Here is a 16,087-nt window from a genome sequence, read left to right on the forward strand (position 1 = left end):
ACCTGCTTTTGCCTCCTGTCAGCTTGGATCTTGCCAGCTTCCACCTTCCCGCACCTCATCAGATACTTCGTCCTGCCATTCTTTTGGTCCCCGTTGCTGCTCTCATACTCCTGTCAACACTACTTCTGCCTTTGTCAAGTTCTGTGGTCAGCTATCGCCGGGACAGAGTTGTCACTGAATTGTCCTCAGGCGTAACCGTATCATCACCAGCTATTGAAAGACCGTTGCCAGTGTTCACCGGATCATGGCCAGCTTTCGCCGGACCATCGCCAGCTCCATGGGTCGCTCTACAGTCGCCATGACGTTCTTTCGTCTTGCCAACCATCGCCTCCCCAGCATGCTTTGTCATCTGGCGTCCCGGCACAGGGCGCCAGACATCTGGACTCCTCCCTTACGTCACCTCACCACCCTTCGGATGATGAGCGACATTTTATACCGGACTATAACGAAGCATCTCCGATATACCTGCATGGCTCACCCCAGGTGGAGCACAGAGTTTTGGAGTCTGGAGAAGTTCTCCTCCCATGTGACCAGTTGGTAGCTGATGTGGCCAGGTCATTGGACACTGCTTTTATGACACTGCCTGACCAGCAGTCAAGTTCAGAGATTTAGGAAGGAACACTACCCTTTCCACTCCTGTTGATGAAGACGTGGTGTATTACATCAAGAGGCAAGGGTCGATTCGGTCTGCTTCTCTCCTGGTGCAGACCTTTCACCTGTTTCATCTGGCCAACGGTCTCCCTCTTGTGATCCAAGCCCATCACATTCCAGGTCGCACCCTATCAAGACCCGATTGTCCGTCCCCCACAGAGTGGATGCTCCACCTGGAAGCCTTCCGGTTCTTGTGCGATCGCCTGGGGACTCTCAACATAGATCTCTATGCAACGGTTAGCAACCATCAATTGCCGGTGTATGTGTCTCCTGTCTCGGAACCAGCTGCTTGGGAGGTAGAAGGCCTCGCTCTGTCTTGGGTCGGCTTCAGCGCGCACTTTCTCCCCCAGGTCATTCAGAAGGCGGCCCAAACCTGTCCTCTGGATCTGCTTTTCGTCACACCATTCTGGCCATCCCAGATTTGGTTTTCCAGGCACCTTCAGTTTACAGGAGAATCCGTGTTATGTCTCCCAGCATGGCCAAAACTGCTGCTCAATCCTCACACCAGACAGCCGCATCCAGACTCCCAACGGTTACAGCCTGCACATTTGGCGTGTCACCAGAAGTCACTGACCGCTAAAGGATTTTCAGCTCGTGCTGCGGCGGATGTTTCCTGAGCTCATCGTACCTCCACTCGTTCCTTATATGATGACAAGTGGCGGTCGGTTCAGACCTTCTGCTTGTCCAGGCACATTGTCCCATTGGAGGCTACCGTTCCACAGGTGGCTGACTTTTTGTTTTTTCTTCGCCAATCCTGACACCTGTCTGGTTCCACGATTGCGACATACCTTGCTGCGCTCAATTCTGTCCTGAAGATTGCTAGGGGTTCCCGGTTATCTTTGGTCCCTGCCCTTTTTGCCATGGTACGAGGTTTTCGACTGGAGGACCAGACTAAAAAGATCCGTTCCCCAGCTTGGGATCTCAATGTTGTTTTGCAGGATTTACCTCGGGCCCTGTATGAGCCACTTGTGTCTGCCTCGTTTGAAGATCTCACCTTGAAGACTTGCTTTCTCCCTAGCCCTTGGGACAGCTGCTAGTGTTAGCGAGCTTCATTGTGACCCGTGTCCGATTCGACCAGTATCCTCACAGCTTGGTTCACATTGGCCTTTGTTGGGACTTTATCACCAAAAACCCACTGCCCGGCCATCCTGATCGGCAGTTTCACGTCCTGTCTCTTTCGGAGATAATTGGCCCTGATGATGACCTGGAGCTTGCCCTCTTGCCCTCTTGGGTTTCTTGGTACTGTTGTGTTGGTACCTAGTAAAGTTTTGGTCCCATTTTTCCCCCTCTTTTGGAGCCGAACACAGAATACCTTGCTTTGTCAACTCATGTTCTTCAGACCACCATTCTATTCCGAGAGGGCTTGACCTACATCTTATCCCCTTGCCTGCTGTTCAGGGAGCCGCTACCTTGCTGTCACCTGCTGGGTTTCCCGCCGGACAGTTTTTTTGTGCTTCTTCAGTGTGCCTGGCACTACTCACGGTAAGCCTGCCTTCCTTGTCAGTCAAATAAAGTACTGTGTAGCGGCAGATAAGGCAAAACATGAGCATTTCTGATTAAATGCAATGTTTTTATACTTACCTGACGCTACACCTATAGGCCCACATTTACTCCGTCCTCCTCCTCTGCCTTACCGTTGGCGCCACTGTGTACTCTACATCTGATGTCATCCAGTGTAGAACATGAGGAATAGGGTCCAAGGGGGATAACTCGTGGATGCCGAGGCACGGGTTGTAGTCTGTTTGTAGTCTTGTATAAGGTAGAGATTACAAGAAAGAAAGCAAAGATTATGAAATGTTTATTAGTATGTGTTTAAATATGCTGAACTGCAAAAGAAACATCACCATGGATAGATATATGAGAAACCTTATTTGTCCAAACACTGTAAACATACTTTGAGACATATTAAAAAGATGAAACTTGGCAAAACTGATCATTCAGGTTGAAATTAAAGTGTCAAATGTTCTTAAAGTGAAGCACAACACTAGTCCCTGAGGAAATTGCATCACAAGTAGGTATCTCGTGTGTCCGTCATGTGCATTGATGACTGCCGTGCAACGTCGATACATGGAATGGATCAGGCGGTTGATGAAGGCCATAGGCACTTGAGCCAATGCTGGTGCTGTGTTGCCCACTGAAGACCGTCCCGGCGATGACGTGGTGTCAGAATGGGTCCACTGTGTGGCCTGTGACAGTGGAGGTGTCTGCTCGTCAATCGTCGACACACGGTGTCCTCACTAATGTGTCGCTGGTGTGTCCCCATGGTCTGTCGAGCAGTCTCCGCAGCAGTAATAAAGCATTCTTGAAGATGCTGTCGCACAATCTGACTATCCTGGCATCGGCTGGTGACCCATGGTCTTCCACTACGTGGTCGGTCATTTGTAGTGTTGGTGGTCTTGTACCGTTGCTGGAGCCTGTATATGGTCCTTACGTGGACTTGAAATGCATTGGCTACTTGCCGGGCAGTTTGTCCAGCTTACAATCGTCCAAGTCTTGGTGTTGCTGATTTCTTGTTAATCTTGGCATGTGGTAGCAATTCAATAACAAATGAATGTTATCCAATCTGGGTGGATTTTTATAGAGCAAGAAATGGGGGAACGCATGTGCATTTCAATTTTCATGGAACTATGTGCATCGGGTTACCATGGCCGTTGCGGTGATGTGTTTGGGCAATCAATTTTATTGTCATCTGCTTTGTTTTTTATATCATCAAATTTCATTTTTCGGGACAAAGTAATTCAATATTTTAGCAACTTTGACAAAAATTACCCAGATATTTAAATGACAACTTTTCATGCAATGTTACTTTGGGTGATGTTTCTTTTCCGGCTCAGTATATATTGTGATTGCTATGATTTCTATCATTTGGAATATTACTGCCTCCAGGTAATGAAAGCGTTTCGAGAAGGTGGATACAACACTTTAGTGTCCACATGTGTTGGTGAAGAAGGCCTTGACATCGGGGATGTGGACTTGATTATCTGCTTCGATGCACACAAGTCTCCAATCCGCCTGGTGCAGAGAATGGGGCGTACAGGGAGGAAGAGACAAGGGCGCATAGTTATGCTGGTCACTGCGGGCAAGGAGGAACAGGTGAGGGGGACACTCGTAGAGTTGAGCAGGGTCACTGGGTGGGTAGAGTGGGGACACTGACAGGGTAGAGTGGGGACGCTGACAGGGTAGAGTGGGGACAATGAAAGGGTAGAGAGGGGACAATGAAAGGGTAGAGAGGGGTCACTGGGTGGGTATAGTGTGGACACTGACAGGTAAAGTGGGGACACTGACAGGGTAGAGTGGGGACACTGACAGGGTAGAGAGGGGACACTGACAGGGTAGAGTGGGGACACTGACAGGGTAGAGTGGGGACACTGACAGGGTAGAGGGGGGACAATGAAAGGGTAGAGTGGGGACAATGAAAGGGTAGAGTGGGGAGCAGTGGCAGAATAGAAGGGGACAGCGGCACGGTAGAGTGGGGACACTGGGTGGGTAGAGAGGGGACAATGAAAGTGTAGAGTGGGGACACTGGGTGGGTAGAGTGGGGACACTGACAGGGTAGAGTGGGTACACTGGTAGAGTTGAGCAAGGACACTGGGTGGGTAGAGTGGGGACACTGACATGGTAGAGAGGGGACACTGACAGGGTAGAGAGGGGACACTGACAGGGTAGAGTGGGGACACTGGGTGGGTAGAGAGGGGACAATGAAAGTGTAGAGTGGGGACAATGAAAGGGTAGAGTGGGGACACTGACAGGGTAGAGAGGGGACACTGACAGGGTAGAGTGATGGTGTAGATAGGCAACAGTAGAGTGTGGATGTAGCTCTCAGTGATAGGTGCGAAATGACAACAGTAGAGTGTGGATGTAGCCCTCAGTGATAGGTGTGGATAGACAACAGTAGAGTGTGGATGTACCTCCCAGGGGTAGGTGTGGAATGATAACAGTAGAGTATGGATGTAGCTCTCAGTGATAGGTGTGAAATGATAACAGTAGAGTGTGGATGTAGCCCTCAGTGATAGGTGTGGATAGACAACAGTAGAGTGTGGATGTAGCTCTCAGTGATAGGTGCGAAATGATAACAGTAGAGTGTGGATGTAGCTCTCAGTGATAGGTGCGAAATGATAACAGTAGAGTGTGGATGTAGCCCTCAGTGATAGGTGCGAAATGACAACAGTAGAGTGTGGATGTAGCTCTCAGTGATAGGTGCGAAATGATAACAGTAGAGTGTGGATGTAGCCCTCAGTGATAGGTGTGAAATGACAACAGTAGTGTGTGGATGTAGCCCTCAGTGATAGGTGCGAAATGATAACAGTAGAGTGTGGATGTAGCTCTCAGTGATAGGTGTGAAATGACAACAGTAGAGTGTGGATGTAGCCCTCAGTGATAGGTGTGGATAGACAACAGTAGAGTGTGGATGTAGCTCTCAGTGATAGGTGTGAAATGACAACAGTAGAGTGTGGATGTAGCCCTCTGTGATAGGTGTGGATAGACAACAGTAGAGTGTGGATGTAGCTCTCAGTGATAGGTGCGAAATGACAACAGTAGAGTGTGGATGTAGCTCTCAGTGATAGGTGTGAAATGACAACAGTAGAGTGTGGGTGTAGCTCTCAGTGATAGGTGCGAAATGATAACAGTAGAGTGTGGATGTAGCCCTCAGTGATAGGTGCGAAATGATAACAGTAGAGTGTGGATGTAGCTCTCAGTGATAGGTGTGAAATGACAACAGTAGAGTGTGGATGTAGCCCTCTGTGATAGGTGCGAAATGATAACAGGTAGAAACTGTCGATACAACATGTATATGTTTTAAGGATATTTATATCACAAAATGTGTGAATGTGGATCAGTACACAAGTAAAGACTTATATTAATACCATTCCAGATGTCATACAATGTCATCAATTATAATGTACAGTCTAGGGTAAGTTATAAGGTAATATGTATGTATAAAAACACATTTATCATCCCTGAGGTAAAAAGTCGATCAAATGAAAGGCTGCACTTACAGATAGAATATGGAAATCTACCAGAGGCTGATATATATTCATGAACACATTTTTATATTTCTAAATTAATCTTGACTGTAACATTTCCATTCCAAAAAGAGTTTAGATCATAACCTTTGGTGTTAAAATAGAACAGTTTGGATTACCTGATATTAACATTTTAAACCTGTCAGCATTGAGGTAACTGCAGCCAAGTCTCAGGAAATGGTGCACAATTTGGTTAAATCCACACCCACATTTTAAATAAAATGTGTTGCAATGCATGTCATCACCTTTCATCATTGTATATTGAAGGGGAAGGAGTGAAAGTTGCTGATAGCCTGAATGTTTGTTATAGATTTACAACCAGAGCCAGTACTCTAAGCGTAGTATTCACAAAGGCATCCTTAATGGAGCACGATCTTTGCATCTGTACCCAAATAATCCCCGAATGCTGCCTGATGGCCTAGCTCCAGCATGTCACAAGATGTTCATCACTGTCAAGGATGTTGCCCGCTTGAATCCAGTCCCCAAGGACCCAGGAGAAACCAAGCAGCGGAAGCTCCTGACAGGCAAGACTGGAACACGTACAGGTAGGGGGTCAGTTGATTGTGCTGAACCTTTGTACAGTGCTCCCGACCACAGCCATAGGCCACAAGCTTTCCTCTACTATTGAAGGCAACAATAGAAACTAACAGTTTGGGTCCACTAGTCCTTATAATGGTAACAAATAGCAAAAAGTGGCAAATTTCTACTAGTTCTTATTATATCACTACTGTTGGGCAGCTTGGCAAGAACTACAGGACTAGCGCCAATTTTCATTGCCAGAAGGGGCTGTTCATTCAGTTATCTTTCTCAGCTGTAAACTGTGTCAGTTATGGATTTCAGTTGATCAACGGCAGCTTTCAGATGATCATGTTTGCCGTTTAAGTAATTGTCCTTTGCCATTTACACCACTTGTACATCGACAATGACTGTTGTGTACCTAATTACATAAATTATCAAAATACTTGTGTTTTTATCATCAGTTTCTGGCGTATTAACTGATGCCAGTTCACACTGATATGTTGTTATGTTATTGCAATGTATAGATTGGTTTAGCCCAGTGGTTGTGATGATTTATATCTCACACTGTTTCTTTGTTGTAACTCAGCAGAATGGCCAATAATCTTCACTGTTCTCATGGCTTGCTTCTATGTCCATGATTTCTGTTAACAGATTATGTCAAATGTTGTTTGCGTGGATTTTGGAAACAATTAACCTTATGAATTAGTATCAGCAGTGTGGTCTGTGTCGTGAGTGTGGCTGTCTCAGCTGTGTGGTTTATGTAGTGAGTGTGCCTGTCTCAGCAGTGTGGTGTGTGTAGTGAGTGTGCCTGTCTCAGCTGTGTGGTTTATGTAGTGAGTGTGCCTGTCTCAGCAGTGTGGTGTGTGTAGTGAGTGTGCCTGTCTCAGCTGTGTGGTTTATGTAGTGAGTGTGCCTGTCTCAGCTGTGTGGTTTGTGTAGTGAGTGTGCCTGTCTCAGCAGTGTGGTTTGTGTAGTGAGTGTGGCTGTCTCAGCTGTGTGGTGTGTGTAGTGAGTGTGGCTGTCTCAGCTGTGTGGTGTGTGTAGTAAGTGTGCCTGTCTCAGCAGTGTGGTGTGTGTAGTGAGTGTGGCTGTCTCAGCTGTGTGGTGTGTGTAGTGAGTGTGGCTGTCTCAGCAGTGTGGTTTGTGTAGTGAGTGTGCCTGTCTCAGCAGTGTGGTGTGTGTAGTGAGTGTGGCTGTCTCAGCTGTGTGGTGTGTGTAGTGAGTGTGGCTGTCTCAGCTGTGTGGTTTATGTAGTGAGTGTGCCTGTCTCAGCAGTGTGGTGTGTGTAGTGAGTGTGGCTGTCTCAGCAGTGTGATTTGTGTAGTGAGTGTGGCTGTCTCAGCTGTGTGGTGTGTGTAGTAAGTGTGCCTGTCTCAGCAGTGTGGTGTGTGTAGTGAGTGTGGCTGTCTCAGCTGTGTGGTGTGTGTAGTGAGTGTGGCTGTCTCAGCTGTGTGGTTTGTGTAGTGAGTGTGCCTGTCTCAGCAGTGTGGTTTGTGTAGTGAGTGTGGCTGTCTCAGCTGTGTGGTGTGTGTAGTGAGTGTGGCTGTCTCAGCTGTGTGGTGTGTGTAGTAAGTGTGCCTGTCTCAGCAGTGTGGTGTGTGTAGTGAGTGTGGCTGTCTCAGCTGTGTGGTGTGTGTAGTGAGTGTGGCTGTCTCAGCAGTGTGGTTTGTGTAGTGAGTGTGCCTGTCTCAGCAGTGTGGTGTGTGTAGTGAGTGTGGCTGTCTCAGCTGTGTGGTGTGTGTAGTGAGTGTGGCTGTCTCAGCTGTGTGGTTTATGTAGTGAGTGTGCCTGTCTCAGCAGTGTGGTGTGTGTAGTGAGTGTGGCTGTCTCAGCAGTGTGATGTGTGTAGTGAGTGTGGCTGTCTCAGCTGTGTGGTGTGTGTAGTAAGTGTGCCTGTCTCAGCAGTGTGGTGTGTGTAGTGAGTGTGGCTGTCTCAGCTGTGTGGTGTGTGTAGTGAGTGTGGCTGTCTCAGCTGTGTGGTTTATGTAGTGAGTGTGCCTGTCTCAGCAGTGTGGTGTGTGTAGTGAGTGTGGCTGTCTCAGCAGTGTGGTGTGTGTAGTGAGTGTGGCTGTCTCAGATGTGTGGTGTGTGTAGTAAGTGTGCCTGTCTCAGCAGTGTGGTATGTGTAGTGAGTGTGGCTGTCTCAGCTGTGTGGTGTGTGTAGTGAGTGTGGCTGTCTCAGCTGTGTGGTGTGTGTAGTGAGTGTGGCTGTCTCAGCAGTGTGGTGTGTGTAGTGAGTGTGGCTGTCTCAGCAGTGTGGTGTGTGTAGTGAGTGTGCCTGTCTCAGCAGTGTGGTGTGTGTAGTGAGTGTGCCTGTCTCAGCAGTGTGGTTTGTGTAGTGAGTGTGGCTGTCTCAGCAGTGTGGTGTGTGTAGTGAGTGTGGCTGTCTCAGCTGTGTGGTGTGTGTAGTAAGTGTGCCTGTCTCAGCAGTGTGGTGTGTGTAGTGTGTGTGGCTGTCTCAGCTGTGTGGTGTGTGTAGTAAGTGTGGCTGTCTCAGCTGTGTGGTTTGTGTAGTGAGTGTGCCTGTCTCAGCAGTGTGGTGTGTGTAGTGAGTGTGGCTGTCTCAGCAGTGTGGTTTGTGTAGTGTGTGTGGCTGTCTCAGCTGTGTGGTTTGTGTAGTGTGTGTGGCTGTCTCAGCTGTGTGGTTTGTGTAGTGTGTGTGGCTGTCTCAGCAGTGTGGTTTGTGTAGTGAGTGTGGCTGTCTCAGCAGTGTGGTTTGTGTAGTGAGTGTGCCTGTCTCAGCAGTGTGGTTTGTGTAGTGAGTGTGGCTGTCTCAGCAGTGTGGTTTGTATAGTGAGTGTGCCTGTCTCAGCAGTGTGGTGAATGTAGTGTGTGTGGCTGTCTCAGCAGTGTGGTGTGTGTAGTGAGTGTGGCTGTCTCAGCAGTGTGGTTTGTGTAGTGTGTGTGGCTGTCTCAGCAGTGTGGTTTGTGTAGTGTGTGTGGCTGTCTCAGCAGTGTGGTGTGTGTAGTGAGTGTGGCTGTCTCAGCTGTGTGGTTTGTGTAGTGTGTGTGGCTGTCTCAGCAGTGTGGTTTGTATAGTGAGTGTTCTTGTTTTCTGGTTACAGGGCGGAAGTTGCTTCCCAAGAGCGAGGAAGCCACAATAACAGAAGAGGAGTACAGTGAACTGAAGGCGTTTCTGGTGTCCCATTTCAAGTGTCCACCGCCACGTCCCACACTCCTCTATCTGGGCAGCCAGGTCTCTCACTGTAGTCTAGTAGCATCCAACTTTTATGATGTCATTAGTTTCTTCTTCTTAATATATTCTAAGCAATCACAGACACTTTGCAGAATGAGAATATATATGTGTATGTCATTGAAATCAAAACTTCAGTTTCATCGTATTAAAAGTTTGATTGAAATATATATGATGAGTCCATTAATTTAAATTTTCGGATGTGTGTATGTTTTTGCTCACTATACTCAGTTAGAACAAAAATGAGAGAGTGACAAGTTACCGGTGTGCATGCGCGGCTCAAGGAGAAAAAGAGAGAGATAAGCAATTAGTATGAGTCAGGATAAGTATAAATGATATTTTTACTCTTAAAAATACATTTTTGATCAAAATCTGACATTGTGACATGTTTCAGTTGCAAAAGGAAACTGAAGGAGAGAATACATTATCTCTGACTGAGTGGACGTTATGGCAAAACCGTCTGCAGGACACACAATTTGTTGATCACTCGAGGCGCAGTGAGCACCTAGTGGAACTAATCGAGTTCCTCCAACTACAGGGTGAGTTCAAGTGTACAAACATGTTATAGTTACTTCTGCGAATGAAGTTGAGGTATTAACAAACATTGAACTCCAGTACAGTAACCTGTAATACCAGATTAACCTTTCATAACATAACCTGAACACCACATGGCATTTCGTTAGGAATTCTGAGCTTGCTACCAATTCATCCACTGAGGCCTCATACATAGAAGGAATTATAAGCCCCCGAGAAGAGTGCCTCTGGAGCAAGACCTCAAGCTTTGCCCTCAATCTCAGTCCCATGCCTTTCTTCCCTCCAGTTTTGCAATCCCAATGATAAACTTGCATTCATGTTTTATCCAACTCATAGTTACTTTATAGTTAACTTCAGTGGATGAGGCTGATGCAGGTTATAGTAACTTCAGTGGATGAGGCTGATGCAGGTTATAGTAACTTCAGCGGATGAGGCTGATGCAGGTTATAGTAACTTCAGTGGATGACTGATGCAGGTTGTAGTAACTTTTGTGGATGAGGCTGATACAGGTTGTAGTATTTTTTGTGGATGAGGCTGATACAGGTTATAGTAACCTTTGTGTTTGAGGCTGATACAGGTTATAGTAACTTCAGGAGATGAGGTTGATACAGGTCATGGTAACTTCAGTGGATGAGGCTAATGCAGGTTATAGTAACTTCAGTGGATGAGGCTTATGCAGGTCATGGTAACTTAAGTGCCTGAGGCTGATACAGGTTATAGTAAATTCAGGAGATGAGGTTGATACAGGTTATAGTAACTTCTGGAGATGAGGTTGATACAGGTTAGTATATTTCAGTTGCAGGCTCAGCATATTAGTTTGAAATTTCCTTAAACCTTTGGTTATTTTGAATTAGATATAGCAACATGAAACATATTAAGATTTATATTATAAAAATGATGCTATCTAGTGTTCACCTTTCTTAATCCCCCTTTACAGAAACATTGCCTGGAAATGAGGACCATTATGGTGTTGAGATGGAGATGTATCTGAAGCTTGAGGATGTGCTGCAGCCAGGGGAGAAAGATGACTCGGAACAGGGAGGGGGCATCCTCAGGTTCTGTACCACAAGTGGGCGTCAGAAGCACCCCACAAGAGGGAAGCCGGCTGGGTTGACTGCCAGGAGGACAGTCGGGGGGACTGAGATACTACCAGTCATTGAGGACTCGGAAGGGGAGAGGGAGGATAGTGAGGGGGAGCTGCCAGAGTGTCATACCACTGGCATGGTTGTACAAGGAGCAGACAAGCAAGAACAGTATGTAATCAAAAGTATTTCTCCACAACATGCTAAAGCAAAGAACAATAACAAAATTGAATTCCATAAAGATAAAATGAAGCAGGATCTAAACATTAAAAGAACAAAAAGCAAGAAATTTGTGAGGGAAAGGAGCTTAATCAAGCCTATCATGCTTGATGAGGGTGACTTTGAAGAAGACGCTCCAGTTGCAGTGATAGATATGAAACAAGACGAAGATTCCTTACATTGTGATGAGTGGAGTATGGATTTAAATCTTGGTCTAGAGAGGGAAAACTTACATATAACTCATACAGAATCTTTAGATGTGAACATCTCTGTAGATCAACAAGTCAATTCCTTCATATTACAGCAACCTACTGATGTGGTTTCTCGGGGTAGTGTGTCCAATTGCCCATTAAGGCAAGGAACATTCATGATTAGAACAGCCCCACCCTTGCAGGTGGTTGACATGGTATTCAGTGATCTGAGAAATGAGGCTGTGTTACCTACGTTAAATCTTAAACAGCTTGTTTGCGAGTGGTATGAGGAAAATTATGGACCAGCTGGGCTGGTGTATGTGACTTCCCGGGAGAAGCAACATGAAATTACTTTTGGCACAAATCAAGAAAAGGCCAGACTTTGTGAAGGTAGTGCACTGTGCAGTAGTTTGAGTGCTACCACGGGTGACAGGGCAAATGTGTTGCAGTCTGCTGATCAGGGCATTGCAGGTATCAGTGACCAATCCAGTCCAGACTCAGATATACATACATTCACTTGGATGAAACCAGCACCAACAGTGCCTGAAAGCGACACAGCAAAGAAAAATCTGTCAGTGTTCAATCTAAATATTATGAAAAACATACCCTCTGGTACTGAAACCTTTCCTTCACAAGGACCAGAAAAAACAATTCTTGCAACATGTGATAAAGCTTGTGGTGACATCATAGACCTTGGTGTAAGTATTGGTGAGAGTATTATGGAAATTGATGACCATAGGATTATCAGAAGTGATAAGCCTAACAAACAGGAGCAAGACATGAACAGTTTACATAACATGTACATTGATTGTACATCAAAAGAAACTGGGTCACAACATTCATATTTTGAAGATGACATAATGAACAACAAGTACCCAGATGTTTCCACACCCCAAATATTACATATAGCCAGATCCCCTCACCCAGAGGTTCTCACCTTCACCCAGGCCCTGCTGTGTGTGCAGAGTAGTGAGGAACACCCACAGGACCAAGGGCAGCTTGTGGTGGAAGACTTAAAACAGGAGGAACACCCACAGGACCAAGGGCAGCTTGTGGTGGAAGACTTAAAACAGGAGGAACACCCACAGGACCAAGGGCAGCTTGTGGTGGAAGACTTTGAACAGGAGGAACACCCACAGGACCATGGGCAGCTTGTGGTGGAAGACTTCGAACAGGAAGAACACCCACAGGACCAAGGGCAGCTTGTGGTGGAAGACTTAAAACAGGAGGAACACCCACAGGACCAAGGGCAGCTTGTGGTGGAAGACTTAAAACAGGAGGAACACCCACAGGACCAAGGGCAGCTTGTGGTGGAAGACTTTGAACAGGAGGAACACCCACAGGACCATGGGCAGCTTGTGGTGGAAGACTTCGAACAGGAAGAACACCCACAGGACCAAGGGCAGCTTGTGGTGGAAGACTTAAAACAGGAGGAACACCAACAGGACCAAGGGCAGCTTGTGGTGGAAGACTTCGAACAGGAGGAACACCCACAGGACCAAGGGCAGCTTGTGGTGGAAGACTTCGAACAGGAGAAACACCCACAGGACCAAGGGCAGCTTGTGGTGGAAGACTTCAAACAGGAGGAACACCCACAGGACCAAGGGCAGCTTGTGGTGGAAGACTTAAAACAGGAGACAGATGATATTGATCATTTTATGCCAAGCTTTAATCTCTTTGATGATGCTTCAGATCATGACGATGGGTACCAGCATGAACAGCAAACGTACCTAGGTTCTTCCTCATCTGATATTGTGAAGCATTCATTCTCTGAGATAAAGATGAACCGAGAGCCGGTGACATATGTTGAAGGTTCACATATTGAGTCTGCTCCAGGAATGGTGTATAGTGAAAAGCAACAACATTCAAAAGTTACTGATGTGACGGCAGGTACTCAACCTCACTCAGATGACAATGGGTGCGATTTTGACTTCCCACATTTTGACCTTGAATTTGACTTTGATGATGATATCATACCGCCATCCCCTATGGCAGCTCAAACATTTTCTCAGATGTCCCTAAGTCGTTCTCAAATTAACATCACAAGTCGAAAAAAATTAAACTTCAAGGAAACTGATGATTTAGTTTCAGGGGAGAGAGATGAGGATGTGACAACCATGGTATGTGGGGTTGTTTGGAAGACATCAAATGCGCCTCAGCATATGTCCTTGGACAATCCACTGGCTGATGATCTAGGCACTGTAAACTTGACTAACAGTCCAGATGCAGCTGCACTAACTGAGGAAAGAAATATACATAAAACCTCTGCTTTAAAAGCTGACATGATATCTTCCTCAGTTGTGTTTGTCAAGGCAGATCGAGAAGAGGATCTGACTCCCATGCCTAGAGCCCCATTCCTCTACAGTCCTTTGTCAAGCCATGCCCGAAGCAGCACTCCTAAGGCTGGCGTGTCCAAGATATCCTCATGCATCTCATATCTGGCTAAACTTGCTACCCCTGTAATGAACAAAGTCTCCTCCATGGTTAGGACTGCTAGTGGCGGTATGCCTGACAGTCTACATTCTACATTGGCTCAAACAAACCAGTTGTCTAATAGTCCCAGCGCTTCCACACCCAGCGGTCCACAGGAAGGTATGTATTTACACAGTGAACTTGCAACATATGGAGGCATTAAAGATTATCTAACATTGGCAGGGGAATTGATTAATGTTTACAGTGTAATTATGGAAGAAATGTGGCAGAGTATGGGTAACTTAGATTCAGACTTTTTGACCCAGAAGCTTTCATCATCAAATAAAATGCTGTCATGAACAATAATTCCTTTACAGTTTATACATAAATACATGTGTAGCCATAGCTATGTTTACCTGGAAATATGTTAAGGTTTCTTCTGAAATGTACCGCCACTACTGTCAGGGATATCATATCATGTATATTACCTGAAAAAAAAATTGTATTCTGCCTAACTCAAGAAGGTTTGCCTATGATTCCTCAGTATGTTAGACAGAGGCCATGAGCTGGCATGAGTTTGTGGTAGACATGCATTTTGCCAAACTATGGTTTGACACTGGAAATGCATGGTGGTATGTAATGATTTCTGGAGACTTCTAGAAATAGCAGTGAAGAGATTGTTTCTCTAAATACTTGCAAACACTTAATTATTAGGAATACAATACCTCTCTGACATCAGTGACAGAAATCCTGTATTTTGGCTGTCATCACAACATAAAAATCTTCGAATTGTCATCACAAATCCTTTTCACTGTCAACTCTCCATTACCAGTTGTGACATTAATTGTATCCCCTTTCCCAAAGGATCTTGCACTTGTGTGTGCTACTGTCAACAGATAGAGGCTTGGTAAAGGGATATACTATTAGTGTCACAACTGGTTATAGATAGTGAAGAGATAGTGTTGAAAATCTGAAGAATTCTAAAGTAGGATAACAGCCGAAATACAGGATTTCTGGCACTGATGCTATGGAGGTTGTATTCTTTGAATTAATAACAATGACAACTATTGTTTTATATTTCTAATTTGGTTTGTAATATTTCTGAAAAGAGCTTTTCCAAAGCATATGAGTGAGTAGACAGAAAAAACGTAACATAGTTTCCTACCGTATCTCATCTGTGGGTGTTATAGCTTGTGGGGCGGAGCACACTGAAGTTGAGGAGGAGAGTTTCCGTTTAGTTAGGAAAAGAAAGGTGGCAGCCATTCTGGAGGATACTGGAGATTCCTTTTCTTTCCAACATGGACAGGAAAGTAGAGGTATGTGATTGTGGTTATGTCACGTTTGATCCTAAGAGGAATAACCCTCTGAACATGGTAAAATATGAAGTAAGAATGTTACCACAGGAATATGTAAAGCCATGTGCTGACTAAACATGGTTTCAGAAGAATGTGTTTCATAATTAACATCGTAATATGCTTTGTTACAAGATGAAAGTCACTGACAGTACTTTATCCAGCAGCCACAAACATGACAAAGTTGTCCGTGGATGGTGTTGTGCCCTATACATTGTGTCTGTCACTGGCCACAGGAATAAGAATGCTTGATACATAACATAATCCTACTTACGTGGCTCAGCATAGGGCATTTAGCAACATATTGAAGTCAAACAACACAACTGCTGTTGCTCTTTCACGTCAAGTCACCTTGCCACATACTGTCAATTCATGTCAGTTTTACAGTATTCTATTGTGCAACCAACTCAACAAGCACAGTTGAAGCAGTCTGCTCACATGAATGGTGGAAACATAAGTTTTAACTTGTATTCAGGAAAACATCTCAAATCACAATATCCACAAAACTTTGGCTATGTTTACATGGGTTGCTCGTCCCAACAATTCACTTGTTGAATGTTTGGTGTCATGCACTTAAACTGAACCAAATTTATATAATAACATTAACACAATTCCTCTTTATTGCTTGTGGTTTAGATAGCCCCGTTCCAGGATTTTAATTTACCACACTGCTTATTAAAGAAAGGATTTTAGGCAAATTGTTCTTTTATAGCACAAAGTTTGCTCTACCCCATGTGTAGCTTAATAAAGTATAGTTTTGGCCTGAACTATTAAAACATCAAGTCACTTGGACACAAGCGTCGTTATTCTTTAACTATGATAGTTCAGGGCAAAACACTTTGTTACACTACACATGGGGTAGAGCAAACCTTATTCTTAAATAAAGAGGAACACAAAAACACTGTAAACC

At 45.3% G+C, this 16,087-nt stretch overlaps 1 protein-coding gene across 1 annotated transcript in view; it reads left to right on the forward strand.

Annotated features, from left to right (window-relative positions):
* The window catches only part of LOC139442795 (uncharacterized), a 66,876-nt gene that overhangs the window by 18,509 nt on the left and 32,280 nt on the right, over nt 1–16,087 (forward strand). Inside the window, exons 9-14 of the mRNA XM_071223686.1 lie at nt 3,538–3,744; nt 5,986–6,220; nt 9,260–9,390; nt 9,782–9,926; nt 10,859–14,005; nt 15,016–15,141. Of these exons, the coding sequence (XP_071079787.1) occupies nt 3,538–3,744; nt 5,986–6,220; nt 9,260–9,390; nt 9,782–9,926; nt 10,859–14,005; nt 15,016–15,141 (3,991 nt within the window). The remainder of the gene's footprint in view (nt 1–3,537; nt 3,745–5,985; nt 6,221–9,259; nt 9,391–9,781; nt 9,927–10,858; nt 14,006–15,015; nt 15,142–16,087) is intronic.

The sequence above is a fragment of the Haliotis cracherodii genome, unplaced genomic scaffold, assembly GCF_022045235.1.
Source record: "Haliotis cracherodii isolate W230 unplaced genomic scaffold, xgHalCrac1.p SCAF_5, whole genome shotgun sequence".
NCBI lineage: Eukaryota > Metazoa > Mollusca > Gastropoda > Lepetellida > Haliotidae > Haliotis > Haliotis cracherodii.